The following is a 15,000-nucleotide window of genomic DNA, read 5'->3' on the forward strand; positions in this document are numbered from 1 at the left end:
GCCCTTGGCCAGTGTCCTTCCTACATAAAAAAAAAAAAAGTAGTAGTAGTAGCAGTAGTAGTAGTAGTAGTAGTAGTAGTAATGCTATTTTTCATATATTTATTAATTTTTTTTTTTTCATATTAATATTTATATTTATATTTTTTTGTTTTGTTTTGACATTCATACGAATGCTATAAAGGTGAAGCATAGAAATTTATTTGATTAATTAATTAATTTATACATCTATTTATTTTGATTTTTTAAATTAATTAATTTATTTATTTTTATTATTACTATTTTTTTTTTATGTCTCTATGATAAGCAAAGCATTATAGACCTTATGAAAGCACATGTCCTCTAGAGTCTTGCCCTACAAAAGATTCTGTAAAGTAAAAAATAAAGGGAATAAGTGTCAGTGACGTTTGATGAATAGAGGAAGGCGTGGCAGAAATTACCATAAAACGTATATAAATGAAAATTTATCTTCCTCGTATTTTCCAACTTGCGTTTGCTTCTTGAAAATTTAACTGGGTGGGTCATATAGCAGACATATTGTTCTTTCCTCCATTGTAGTTTGTTTCCAGCAAGCTGCTATCCTCAAGGACGTTACCTCTCTCTCTCTCTCTCTCTCTCTCTCTCTCTCTCTCTCTGTCTCTTAGTGAAGAAGAATTAACATGAGTAAATAAGACTTTAAATAAAAAAAAAATATATATATATATATATATATATATATATATATATATATATATATATATATATATATATATATATATATATATATATATATATATATATATATATATATATATATATATTCAAAGACAATGAATATCCTCTGGGGAAGGGGTGACGATCCTTATTTAACCCTTAATTTCAGTTGAATTTTGACAAGTCTACGTTAAAATGTTTCCATTTTTCTGCAGTGATAAAGAAACGTAGAGGGGTAGCTAATATATTTAGTTGTTAATTGTATCTTTTTTCTTTCTTTTTTTCATTTATTCTTTTATTAATTTTTCTTTTCATTGCTTAATTATGCATTATGCCGACACTGCAGGTTACAATTGCAGATATTGCAAGTATTTTTGACACAATACAAGCACATCCAGCTAAACTATTGCTACAGTATAGAGAGAGTATTTCGATTACATACCTTATTCTTCATCTTCTTTTCTTCTTTTTTTTTTTTTTTTTTTAATAAATATAATAATAAATAAATAAGTAAATAGGTATTGTCAAATGAAATCGTCGAGATTACGCAGGGGTTTCGGGCAATACTTGGATGGGTGACTACACAAGCCTCATCTGTCTGAAAAAAATAAATAAATAAAAAATAAGAATAAGAATAGGGAGAATGAACGAAAATTTTAAGTAATAAAGATAACAGTAAGAATTATTATAACAAGAATAAGAAAAATTACAATAAAGGAATATAAAAAAGAAAAAGAAAGAAAGCATCCCATGTCTTTCTTCCTAATTGTCATAGAAGGGTGAATTCTTTTGTATATTTTCCAACATTTCCAATACAACGATATGAATGGGGGAAGAAAGAATAAGAATAATAGAAAGAGGGCCTCCCAACACCTAGTTCTCCGGTCTTGGCCAATTAGCTAACGGCGGGATCAGCGCAGTTAAGCAGGGGGTCCGGGAAGAACTTGGATGGGTGACCACAAAAGCCTCATCTCTCTGAGAATAGAAAAAAATAGCAATAAGAATGAGGAGAATGAACGAAAAACGAAAATAATAAAATAACAATAACAACTATAATAAAAATAAGAAGATTAAGAATAAAAAGAACAAAAATATGGGAAAAAAGTAATAATATATCTCTCTTGCTAATTGTCGTAGAATTATGAATGAAGGGTTAATTTTAGTGCATATTTTCCAACATTTTCAGCACAACAATGCAACAACAATACAGGAAAGAATAAGAATAAGAGAAATAAGCCCTCCCAACACCTTGTTCTCCGCTCTTGACCAATCAGCTGACGGCGGGATCAGCAAGGTTAAGCAGGGGGTCCGGGCAGAACTTGGATGGGTGACCGCACAAGCCTCATCTCTCTAAAAGTAGGATAAATAAGAATAAGATAAGGAAGAATAATAAAAAAAAATGAAAATAATAAAGATAACAATATTAATTATGACAAGAATAAGAAAAAAATAAAATAAAAAGAATGAAAAAAATAAGAATATCACAACTTTCTTGCTAATTGTCTTAGAATTTTAAATGACATGTCAGTTCTGCTGTATATTTTCCAAGATTTGTTATGAATGAGGGAAGAATGAATAAGAATAAGAATAAGAATAAGAACAAAATGAATTAGACTAACAATAATGATCACATCTTTCATGCGGTGACTGCGTGGGCGATGAGCCTCACTGGACGTTTCTGACCAATCACAAGGCAGGGTTGGAGTCGTCGGGCCCACCCGATTTATATATAAAGGGATTTTGTGGGCCGCTCTTAGGCATCAAGGCCCGCGCCACTCCCTGAGTGGCGAATCTTCCAGAACAGAACAGGAAGCGCGGGCAGTTACTCGCCACCTAGTCAAGGAGCTAGGTGATCATAGACGGAAGAACACCAGCTGCTTTCCCAGGTCCCACTGTGTACCGGAGCTCTCCCTGTCCGGTTGAGAGCTCGCCCTGTGGTTCCTCGCCATCCTCCCCTTTCCCTTCCTTGCTCCCAGCTTCGTTCTTTGCCAGACTGCAGTGAGCGGACCCAGAACGTTCCCGAGAGTGACCCTCGGTAACTAGGTGGATCTGTTGGCTCTGGCTTAGAAGGCTGCTGGGTAAGCCTCCCTCTTTACCTCCAACTTGATATTTCCTTTCCCCTCCTTCAGAGGAAATCTCTGCTAGGGCTAGGTCGTGGGGCAGGGCCATTACGACAGCTTTTAGGAGCTGGGTGACTAAACTGCCCCACATAGGCAGGCTCCTTCTCTTTCTTTTTTTTCTATCCATTTATTAGCTGTGGGTTTTTGTCGGGCCTCGGCCCCCTTATAGGAATTATTGTTTTTATCATGTGAAAAATGGCGAGAGTAAAAATAAAAACAACAAACAGCCAAGATCCACGAAGAAAGAACACTCTCCTAACAATACTCAGCAACAATGATGTCTTCCCTACCAACATAATTCCAGTCCAAGATGGATTCATCATCGTCTCGTCAGATGAAGAGCAAGAAAAGATATTCAAGGACAAGATTAAGGAAGAATTTTCCCAAGAAGACATGAATCCAGTAATACCACCAGAACTGAAAGCAAAGAAAACAGTCATAGCCTTTAATGTTAATGCACACATCTACAACAACTCTGAAGACGACATATTAAATGAATTGTATACTCAAAATTCATTCCTGGAAGGCAATATTGATAATGTTTTCAAGTTCCCTAACTCTAAAACAATTAAAATAACATTCTCTCAGGCAATCTATGCCTCTAAAGCTACAGAACATGGACTAAAGCTTTTTTCCATGAAAATTCCACATTACCAAATCCAGCAAGATAAATTTTATCACATCCAAACATGCTTCAGATGCTACATGATAGAATCTCACACTACAAAAGACTGTACAAAGCATAAAGAATATAAAATATGTTCCGAGTGTGCCGAGGAAGGGCACACGTGGAAATCATGCAACAAAGAGAGCAAAAAATGCATCAATTGTGGAGAAAACCACAGAACACTATCTATGAGATGCAAAATAAGAAAAGATGTAATAAAGATGAAGAGAGAGGAAGAAAAGGAGACAGCATCATACTCCCAGATAACAAAGACAAACAACATCCCCACAATGAATAACAGCACATCAACAAAAATCAGCAGAGAAGACCATTTCAAAATATACTCTTGCATGATACACGCTCATCTAATGAATGTAATAGAACCAGGAAGCTATGAGAAAGAACTTAATGCCACTCTAAAGGAAAATAAACTTCCCCAAATAAAAATACCCAAGACACCTAATTCCTCAAAACTCCTCTCACTTCTAGCCGACACAGAAAAACTATCCTTAATGGAAACTGAAGACCTACTAACAGACACACAAACAGATCAACAACAAAATGTAACAACACTAGACACACACACCCAACAAGTTTCTACCAAACAAAAAACACAAACAAACACAAAGAAACAACTTGACAGCGATGAAATAGAACTTAAAATAATAACAAGAGAGAGCCAGGGATGGCCTAAAAACATCACAATGGGTCATCTGATAAAAGGAATAGAGGATGGAACATATAAAGACACCTACAATGAACCAACCATGAAATCTCACGAAGTGATAGGACTAATCAAAAAAGGTGATATAGTGTTGAAAGACTGCTTCACCATACTGGAAGACAGTGTATTCAGGAAAATAAGAACAGGGCAGTGCAATGAAAGGTCTCCAGTTGCTAGGCAAACACAAAAACTAAAAACAAAAAACACACAGTAACACACAAAAACACTCACACGCACACCAACAAAGTCATACAAACAACATGGCTCTAAGAAACATTAAGATAATACAACACAACGTACTACACTGGAACAACAGACGAATATCACTCTCCAACACATACAGAATAATAGACCCAGAAATAATACTCATAAACAGCCACGGCATACAAGAAAACACACCAATGAAAATTCCTGGATACAAAGTACACACGAAAAATACCCTCAATAATGCGTCAGATGGCACAGCTATAGCAATAAAAAAGAACATACAATATAAACTACTTGATGATTTCCTATCAGATCTACTTGCAGTAGAAATAAGTACCACCACAGGAAAAATAATAATTTCAACTTTATATCAACCACCATCAAGAACATATATACCCATACCTGACTTCACTAAATTGTTTAGACGTACCTGTCCAGTATACATGCTGGCTGACTTAAATGCAAATCACCCCAACTTAGGATACACTCACAGCAACAACAAAGGCAGACAAATCAACACTTTAATACAAAACAGACTAATACAACATGTCGGACCAGATTTTCCTACTTATTATACACACAGAAGAGGCACAACACCAGACATTATACTTACAAACCACCGCACATACCACAACACACATGCAGTAGAAGGACCCCTCACCACAAGCGATCACATTCCAATAATTTATACAATAGCCACAGCCCCTATACCCATTCCAGCTCCACCAAGACCCAACTACAATAAAGCAAATTGGGAAACATTTAAAAGACATGTCACCAACACACTACACACAAACACACTACACGAAGAAACACTTGAAACAATAGACACTGCCACTGAAAACTGGCACCAGGCAATAGAGCAAGCTATGAAACAAGCCATACCCACTACACGTTACAAATGTCTACCATCACCCAAACACACAGACACTACAAAACTACTTAAGACACTTTTTACAGAACTACAGACTTAATCACGTGCACACGGTTGGTCCTATCAGAATTACAGATACTACAAACAACTACAAACACTACTACACGAAGCTTTAATACAGGAAAATAGAGAACACTGGTACAGACTAATAAATGAAGTTTCGAGCACTTATAGAGATCCTACAACATTCTGGAAGAAAATTAAACTACTGACAGGCAACAGAGAGAACGAACCCCACTACATTAGGAACAAACATAACAACAAAGTATACACCGACAGAGAAAAAAGAGGAAGTACACAGAGAGTACTGGCAAGAAATCTTTAGTGGAGAGGAGGATGGAGAGGAAGATCACATGGAAAATGAGATTGTCTTACATAACATCAGAAATAACACCCACAGAACAATTCCTTACAATAACTCTGACATTACCAGACTCAACACACAACACACTGACACGACAATAACTACAGAAGAATTAAAAAACATCATATAGCAGCTAAAAAGAACTAGCCCGGGACGAAGTGGAATTAATAAAACAATCTTAACACACTTACCAGACACAGCAATAATTAGACTAACAGAAATATTCAACAGCACTATCTCAGCAGGCTATTTTCCCGACAAGTGGAAAAACGGAATCATCAGACTAATCCCTAAACAAAATAAATCCCCTCAACAGGCTCAAAATTACAGACCAATAACGCTATTAGAAGTACCAGGCAAAATCCTTGAGCGAGTGATAAATTCAAGGCTAAAAACACACCTAGAAATTAATAACTTATATAACACTTACCAGTTCGGTTTTCGTAGTAATAGAGGCACCACACAAGCACTAGCAGTCATCACAGAACAAATAGCACACAATAAATCAGATAAAGGCCAGTGCCAAGTCATACTAAGAGACATATCTAAAGCTTTTGATCAAGTCTGGCACCTCGGTCTTAAGCATAAAATCCTACAACTACAACTCCCTATTACAATAGAAAAATTTTTATGCGACTTTTTATCTGATCGCACAGCATCCATTAAAGTTAATCATTACATTGGTCCTACATTTAATTTAAACTGCGGTGTACCACAAGGGAGTGTTCTGTCACCAACGCTCTTCACAATTTACACCAATGATATTCAACAACCTATACAAATCCTTAACATCAGTTTTGCAGACGACATAACACAAATAATTGGCTACCCAGGAAGGTCCAAGAACATGCTCAATATAAAAACAGAGAGAGCAATAACAGCAATTAATAACTACGAAAGGAACTGGAAAATAAAAACCAATGTTAATAAATTCACCCCTCTGCACCTTGGAGCAAAACTTACCTTTCCACTCATCATTAACGAAGAAGAAATAGAATTTAAAAGTACCGGCAAATGCCTTGGTCTAACCATGACTAGAGGTGGCTACTACAAACATATACAGGAGCGTAAAAATATAGCAATAGCGTCACTACAAAAACTTTACAAGTTACATAACATGCCAGAGAAAATAAAAATACACTTAGTAAAAGCACTAATACTACCAATACTTGATTACCCTCCAATCCCTATACACACAATGAGCAATAATCAAATTAGCAAACTTCAAAAAGTTCAAAACAAAGCACTTAGATTTGCAACAAATCAGAAACACCCTTACACCATGACAACAGAACAAGTACACATACACACCAAAACAGCACCTCTCAATATACGTCTACACTACAGAGCAAAGACAATTTGGGAAAAAATTGATGAGTTGGGCCTGCCTATCTATCAAAGCCTAAAAGACAACTCAGATCAAATAGTAAAATATCACCGTGATTTCCCTAGCAGCCTACAGGCATGCAAAACAATACCCAACCCAATATATTAACAAACCGAAAATATAGGAAACATACTCACCTTAAAACACTTACCTTTACTCACTGTATTCCTGAAGATGGCCAAACACAAAAACTCAGCACACACGGGGCATCTGGAAAGGAAAGAATATTATGTAACTCCAACACTCTAAACAGCACACACACACACACATGCTTCACATGGGACTCGTAGAGGGCCTCCTCTCTCCCCACTCCGCGCCCTGAGTCGGCGGTGAGGCGGTATGCCAAGCCGGTGTTCACCACACCGTAGTGCACAGCCGAGGGGTACTGGCCACTGGTAGGGCTTGCTGGCCCCCAGCAAGCGGTAGATGGGGAGGGGGTTGCACCTCATCCTGAGTCGCCGACACCCGGGGACCTACCTATAGGGGGTAAGAGTTGTGTGGTGTCGGCGAGGGAGTAGTGGTAGAGTCTCTCTCGACTCGCCTGCGGTGTAACAGGGAGAACAATCGCGGCCCGTGCCATCACATGAAGTCAGCACACAGAACACAAACATTCTCACAAACACATAATACACAGTATAACATCAATAAGTAAAATAGCAAGGTGGACAGCCCACCATCTTTAATCTTATACTTCTTTCATTATTTCTCACTATCCTCTTATACTCATATTATTCTTCCTTCACCCATCTTTTCTATAAATATAGATAGATAGCGCGTTCAGACTCAGCTGAGTGTTCGTTGTGAGTTGTTGTTACCACAACTATGGCACGTACCAAGCAAACGGCTCGCAAGTCCACTGGTGGCAAGGCGTCCCGCAAGCAGCTTGCTACAAAGGCAGCTCGCAAGTCTGCTCCAGCCACTGGAGGTGTCAAGAAACCCCACCGTTACAGGCCTGGAACCGTTGCTCTCCGTGAGATCCGCCGTTATCAGAAGAGCACTGAGCTGCTTATCAGGAAACTGCCTTTCCAGCGCCTGGTGCGTGAAATTGCTCAGGATTTCAAGACTGACCTCCGCTTCCAGTCCTCTGCTGTCATGGCTCTCCAGGAAGCTTCCGAGGCTTACCTCGTGGGTCTGTTTGAGGATACCAACCTGTGCGCCATCCATGCCAAGCGCGTGACTATCATGCCAAAGGACATCCAACTGGCTCGTCGCATCCGTGGCGAGCGTGCCTAAGAAGTCATCCACGAATGATCTTCATAACAGCAATATCTAGGCCCTTTTTAGGGCCAAACATCTCTTTCATTAAAGAATTTTCATAGACAATCTGTTTGGTTTTGTGGAAGAAAATATTTATTTTCCATCTTTCAGTATCAGGTTAATAATTAACTTTCGACTTTCAACTCAATATCCTTCCCCCCCTTTTTTTTTTTTATTATTATTATTATTCCCTCTTCCATGGCCATATCTCTTTCACTTGGGAGAATTTTTATCTTTCTTTATCTCTATTTTTTTTTTATCTTTTCTTTATCTCCACAGAATAATAATCACGATAATAATAAGCATAATAATAATAATAATAATAATAATAATAATAATGATACAATAATTATTATAATAATAATCATAATAAAAACAACAATATTAATAATATTAATAATGATAATAATAATAATAATAATAATAATAATAATAATAATAATAAAAATAATAATAATAATAATATTAATAATAATAACAATAATTATAATAATAATGCATTTGTCTATATCGTATCTTTTTTCCTTTTCAAGTGTGGCTCCAATGGAGCCGGGTATTATTTTATACTGGCAGCAGTATACTGGCCGCCTGTTTACTTGGAGGAGGTATACTTGGTAACAGCCTTGGTGCCTTCAGAAACAGCGTGTTTTGCCAGTTCACCAGGCAGAAGAAGACGGACAGCGGTCTGGATTTCCCGGCTGGTGATGGTGGAGCGCTTGTTATAGTGTGCCAGGCGGGATGCCTCGGCAGCGATGCGCTCGAAAATGTCATTCACGAACGAGTTCATGATTGACATGGCCTTGGAGGACACGCCAGTGTCTGGGTGGACTTGCTTGAGCACCTTGTAGATGTAGATGGAGTAGCTCTCCTTCCTCCTGCGCTTCTTCTTCTTGTCGCCCTTGGCAATGGCCTTCTGTGCCTTGCCAGCTTTCTTGGCAGCCTTTCCTGATGCTTTGGGAGGCATAGTGTCGCCGTACTGCTGTGAGAACGAGTGTGCGTTTTCTCAGTTGAAAAGTGGTATACGAGTATATATTAGCGTGCCTACTCAGGATCAGGAGTCGCCACCTCAGCGAGCGTCCTGATTGGTCCAGACGCGCTCTGGGCCGATCTGATCTCGCGTATATATAGCCGTTTTTCCCAAAATTCACTACTTGCACTTTGACTTGAATTTTGGGAAACTACTTAGGGACTTGCACTTGACTTAGACTTGGACTTGGCTAGAGCTACCGACGAGGTTAGAGTACTCGCTTGCGGTCTCACGTAGTGCCTGCGCTGCTTACCATTCTTGTGTTGTCTACCTGCCTGATTACTCTGGCCTTTGGGCTGTGTGATCTGGCGGGATTTGGCATGCAACTCAGCGCCAGAGAGAATCTACATCCATAGTCCCCCAAGTGAGAGTGAGTCTGATACTGTGCTTCGACGAATGGGCCCTCTTGTGTAACGGGGTTCTCCCTCTTCGGTGAGAGCTCGCCCCTGTGGTGTCCCCTTCCTCCCTTACCCATCCTTGTCCCTTTCTTCGCCCCTCTTCCGAGCCACCTTGCTTATAGCCCAGGACGTTTCTGAGAGTGACCCTCAGGGACTACGGTGGCTTGTGTGGCTCTGGAGGTGGGAGGAGTACGGTTGACCTCCCTCTTTGCCTTCTACTAATCTTTCCTTTTCGTCCTTCGGGGACAACCTGCGATACCATTAGGCCAGGCACTGATCGCTCTGCCTTCTGTCCTAGTTGGTGGGTCCAGGTGACTGCCTTGTTTTTGTTTCTCTGAGGTGGTCTTCTACACCACCTCTTTCACGTGTACCTGCTGTTCAGCGGCAACTTGTAGGAATAGGCTAAGACCCCTTACGGGGGCGGACCTGGGCCTCCTACGACCCCCTTTAGAGGGGGGGGGAGGATTTAGTACCGGGTACCGTAGGCAGGTTATGACGATCAATATATATCGCCACTACCAATATCTGACCACAGCGAAGACTACTTCAGTTACCCACCAGCTCAATACTACATCAAATCACAAGATTGTTCAAAGTAATCTTCATACTCAACACTACCACTATATAGTCACGAATAAGATCATCACGCAGAAGTCCACCAGGTTTGTGTAAACATAATCTCTGCAATCTACATTGCCAACGCACCGTCGCAACCAAGACCACCTAACGAGGATGAAGAAAAAATGGCACGAGTTAGAATAAAAAATAAAAGTACAAATAGCAAAGAAAAAAAAATAAAACTCTTGGAAATACTATGCTCCAATCATATCCATACCACCAAAGTCTTCGATGCAACTGAAGGCTACGTCATACTCCCTGTTAGCGAGGAGCATGTTGAGAAACTCTTTACCAAAGAGATAAAATCAAAGCTAGAGGAAAGTGGATTTACCCCCATACTGCCACCACAACTGAGAGCAAAGAAAAGTATAATAGTTACACGCGTAGATGAATTGATTTATGATCATAATGAACAAGACATTGCTGAGGAAATCATTAAGGAAAATGGATGGATGGGGGATGAGTGTATGGAGTCAGTCATAAAGTTTCCAAACTCAAATACAATAAAGATAACTTTCATCCAGACAACAACTGCAAAAAAATGTACAGAACACGGCATCCTGGCATTCAACCTAAGTATACCAACTAGAGATATTCATATTGAAACATACATTCCTATCATCACCTGCATGCGCTGCTATGCATTAGAAAAACACAATACCAGGGAATGTAACAAAGAGAAAGAGTATAAAATTTGTTCAGAGTGTGGAAAGCAGGTTCATACTTGGCAACAGTGCCAAGAAACTCAAAAGAAATGCATAAATTGTGATGGGAACCACAGTACCCTTGCAATGAAATGCCCAAAAAGAAAAGAAATATTGAAGAACAAAAGAAAAGCTGAGAGAGAGAAGACGTCAACAACATACGCAAGTATCACAAACACCAACAATCAGATCACTGTCCCACTACACGCACAATATACCATACCAGAAATAACCAAAGAAGAGATGCTAAAAATACAAACTTGCATCCTACATGCACACTACAAAAATATTGAAAAGCCAGGAACATACCAAGAAGTTCTTAATACAACTTTAAAATTAAATGGCCTTCCAGAAATAAAGATCCCTGAATCCCCAGATTCAAGCAAAATCATAGAAAAAACCTCCACTGTAGCCAGAGATCACCAACCAAACACAAGTAACAAAATTCTTGAGACAACAATTAATGAGACCCTAGAAGAGCTTGAACAAGAATTGCTCCCAAACTTTGAAGCAAAAAAAATTGGCCTAGAGCTACATGTGAGCGAAGACAGAGGCTGGCCAAAAGGCAACTTTACAACAACAGATCTACTAGAAGGAATTGATTCGGGGAAATACAAATTTACATTTACATCAAAGGAATCAAGTGATAAAGAAGTATTAAACATGATAAGAAGCGGAAGAATAATATTGAAAGGATGTTGGAGGACAGTTGATAAAGGACAATTTAGAAAGATAAGACCAGGGCTAGTTATAGAAAGATCACCTGTAGAGGTACGAGACCCACGCATTAGGAAAACAAGGAATAATGAATAACAGTATACACTCAATAACCATACTACAGTACAATGTAATGCACTGGACAACTAATAAGCAGTCAATAACGTTAAATATACTTAATGTCAAACCTGATATAGCACTCTTGAACAGCCATGGCCTTAAAAGCAATGAGTCATTAAATTTACCAGGATATATAATATACAGAACTAACACGACTCAAGAGGCAAATGATGGAAGTGCAATAGCAATAAAAAATACAATACAACACAAATTTTATGATGATTTTCTCACAGATGTACTAGCAGTAGAAATAGATACTACATTAGGACCAATAATAATAGCCACTATGTATCTGCCACCCAGAAGACCATATCTCCCATATCCAGATATATACAATTTAATGAACAACAATATTCCAACATACATATTAGGAGATCTTAATGCATCACACACTAACTTTGGAAACAGTAGTAGCAACACAGTGGGGCGAAGCCTAGTTCAATTAATTAACACTGGAAACTTGACACACCTTGGTCCACATTATCCAACATTTATACGACAGGGTACAGCCACCAACCCAGACAAAATTTTAGCAAACAAACATCACTTCCTAAATACCTATAGTGAACCAGGCAATGTTACTAGCTCAGACCACATTCCAATAATTTTTAAAATTTCTACAACAGCAATATTAAAGAAACAAGAGGAGACATATAACTTTAAAAAAGCTAACTGGGATCACTTTAAAGAATCACTATCCAACAAAATTATGCTTAAGAGCCTACAAGGTTCTACTACAAATCAAATAGAGGCAGAGGCTCAAAACTGGCTTAATACCGTTAAAAATGCAATGGAGGAAAATATTCCTAAGAGCAAAGGTAAAATATATGAGCTAAAAATCACTCCCCAAATAAAAAACCTACAAGAAGAATACCAGACACTCAAAACAGATGCACAAAGATATGGCTGGACGTACATAAGTTATAGAAGATACACACAAATAAGGCTGGAACTAAGAGAAAGATGTAAAGAAGAGTATAACAAAAAATGGGAAGATCAAATAAAAAAAATTATTAACTCATGCAAGGACACAAAGTCATTCTGGAATAAAATCAATAAACTAAGAGGCATGCATTCACAACAAATTACATATCTGGAAGACAATAATGGAAGAAAATATCACTCAGATGCAGAAAAATGTGATATTATGAAAAGAACTTGGGAAGAAATTTTTAGAATAACCCCCTTAGAAGAAGCAGCCTTCGATAGGGAAAACACTGTATATGTTAACAATTACTTACAAATGAACCAACAACGAACAACACCCTCACCAACGGTAAACTTTAATATGTTAAACAACAATAATTTCTATACAAGACTAATAACACCTGACGATGTAAGAAAGCGTATAAGACAAACAAAAAACAAAGCACCAGGATACTCGAAAATAAATAAAACTGTATTAGAAAAATGTCCAGACAATGCCATCGAAATGTTAACAAATATATACAATGCCTCTTTTACTGCAGGATACTTCCCCAATATATTTAAAAAAGCAGTAATAAAATTCATCCCAAAAGAAAATAAATCAACTAAAAATCCCATCAACTACAGACCTATCTCTCTTTTAGAAGTGCCAGGCAAATTATTTGAGAAAATCATTCAAGGAAGATTGAACTCATTCCTTATCGAAAATAATGTTTTGAAAGACAGGCAACATGGTTTCCGCCCACAAAAAGGTACAACTACAGCAATAGCCACAACTTATGAAACCATATCCAACGCACTGAGCAATAAACAACAAATCACACTAATACTAAGAGATGTCACCAAAGCCTTTGACAAGGTGTGGCACGAGGGCCTAAAGTATAAAATATTACAAGTCAATCTACCATCATCTCTAGAAAAAATACTTTGTACCTTTTTAGATAACAGAGTAGCCACCATTTATATGGGCAATAAAACCAGTACCTGTATAAATTTAATGAGCGGAGTACCACAAGGCAGTGTGCTATCACCTACATTATATACATTATACACTAATGATTTACCTGCAGCTGGACCATCTTGCCTTGACTCTATATATGCAGACGATGTAACACAGGTCATTATCACAAACAGTAAATCAAAACTCATGATGAAATACAAAGCTGAAAGAGAAATAAACAGAATTAATTGTTATGAAAAAATGTGGAAGATTAAAACTAGTGAGGAAAAGTTTAAAATTATCCCAATAGCACAAATTAAATCAGAAAAGCTTACTATAAATAACAAAATTATAGAGCCAAACAATGATGGAAAACTACTGGGATTTAAAATACACCAGAGGGGAATTACAACTCACATAACAGAGAGAATACACAGAGGAACGGCAGCTTTAAGTAAACTATACAGGTTTAAAAATTTAACTCCCCACATTAAAACAACACTTATAAAAACGCTATTAATACCTATCCTAGAGTATCCACCAATACCAATAAACGCTACTACAAATAGTCAGAAACTAAAATTGCAAAGAGTTTTAAATAAAGCCCTGCGATTTATTAACTGGAGTGACAATGATAGGACATCAAACATTGAACAATTACATTTGAAATATAAGGTCATTCCTATTAACATATCCATTCACTATAAAGCAAAAAACATATGGGAAACAATAAAACACAATAATGAAGATATGTACAACAGCTTAATAAACGAAAGAAATAATGACTTCAATCACAATTGGTTCCCTAGCTCAATAATTGCCGCAAACCAACAGTCACCTACTCCAATATATACACATTAAATCATAAAACATATATTCAATCTGTCGATAACCTCGGGTACCCCTATCCTTAAGGCCCATGCTCTGAAGCGCTGGTAATAACAAAAAAGTAAACACATAAAAAATAAGCAATGTGGTTAAGCCCACATACTTTCTACCTCCTACTTTCCTTCACACTTCTCTTCTCACCCACTTTCCCTCATCAATACATCTTCCTTTCCCCCACACTTTCCTATCCTATTCACTATTCACTATTCACTACTTGCTCGCAGAGCTACCGACGAGGTTAGAGTACTCGCGCTCCTCATTTATCACCAACAACAACAACTACTACTACTACTACTACTACCACAACATCC

At 37.9% G+C, this 15,000-nt stretch overlaps 2 protein-coding genes across 2 annotated transcripts; one reads left to right on the forward strand and one right to left on the reverse strand.

Annotated features, from left to right (window-relative positions):
• The first annotated feature begins 7,909 nt into the window (after positions 1-7,909).
• Positions 7,910-8,453, forward strand: LOC135114368 (histone H3-like). The gene has a single exon (XM_064030272.1). It carries the CDS (start codon positions 7,916-7,918, stop codon positions 8,324-8,326), a length of 411 nt encoding a protein of 136 aa, XP_063886342.1. The 5' UTR covers positions 7,910-7,915; the 3' UTR covers positions 8,327-8,453.
• A 409-nt stretch (positions 8,454-8,862) lies between these two features.
• Positions 8,863-9,335, reverse strand: LOC135114365 (histone H2B). Its single transcript, XM_064030270.1, has one exon. The coding sequence runs from the start codon at positions 9,312-9,314 to the stop codon at positions 8,943-8,945; it is 372 nt and encodes a 123-aa protein (XP_063886340.1). The 5' UTR covers positions 9,315-9,335; the 3' UTR covers positions 8,863-8,942.
• Between the last annotated feature and the right edge of the window lie 5,665 nt (positions 9,336-15,000).

This window comes from Scylla paramamosain, chromosome 27, assembly GCF_035594125.1.
Source record: "Scylla paramamosain isolate STU-SP2022 chromosome 27, ASM3559412v1, whole genome shotgun sequence".
NCBI classification, from domain to species: domain Eukaryota; kingdom Metazoa; phylum Arthropoda; class Malacostraca; order Decapoda; family Portunidae; genus Scylla; species Scylla paramamosain.

What these genes read in the sequence shown, in the direction of transcription:
- LOC135114368 (XM_064030272.1), top strand. Translation starts at nt 7,916, where the DNA reads ATGGCACGTACCAAGCAAACGGCTCGCAAGTCCACTGGTGGCAAGGCG.
- LOC135114365 (XM_064030270.1), bottom strand. Translation starts at nt 9,314, where the DNA reads ATGCCTCCCAAAGCATCAGGAAAGGCTGCCAAGAAAGCTGGCAAGGCA.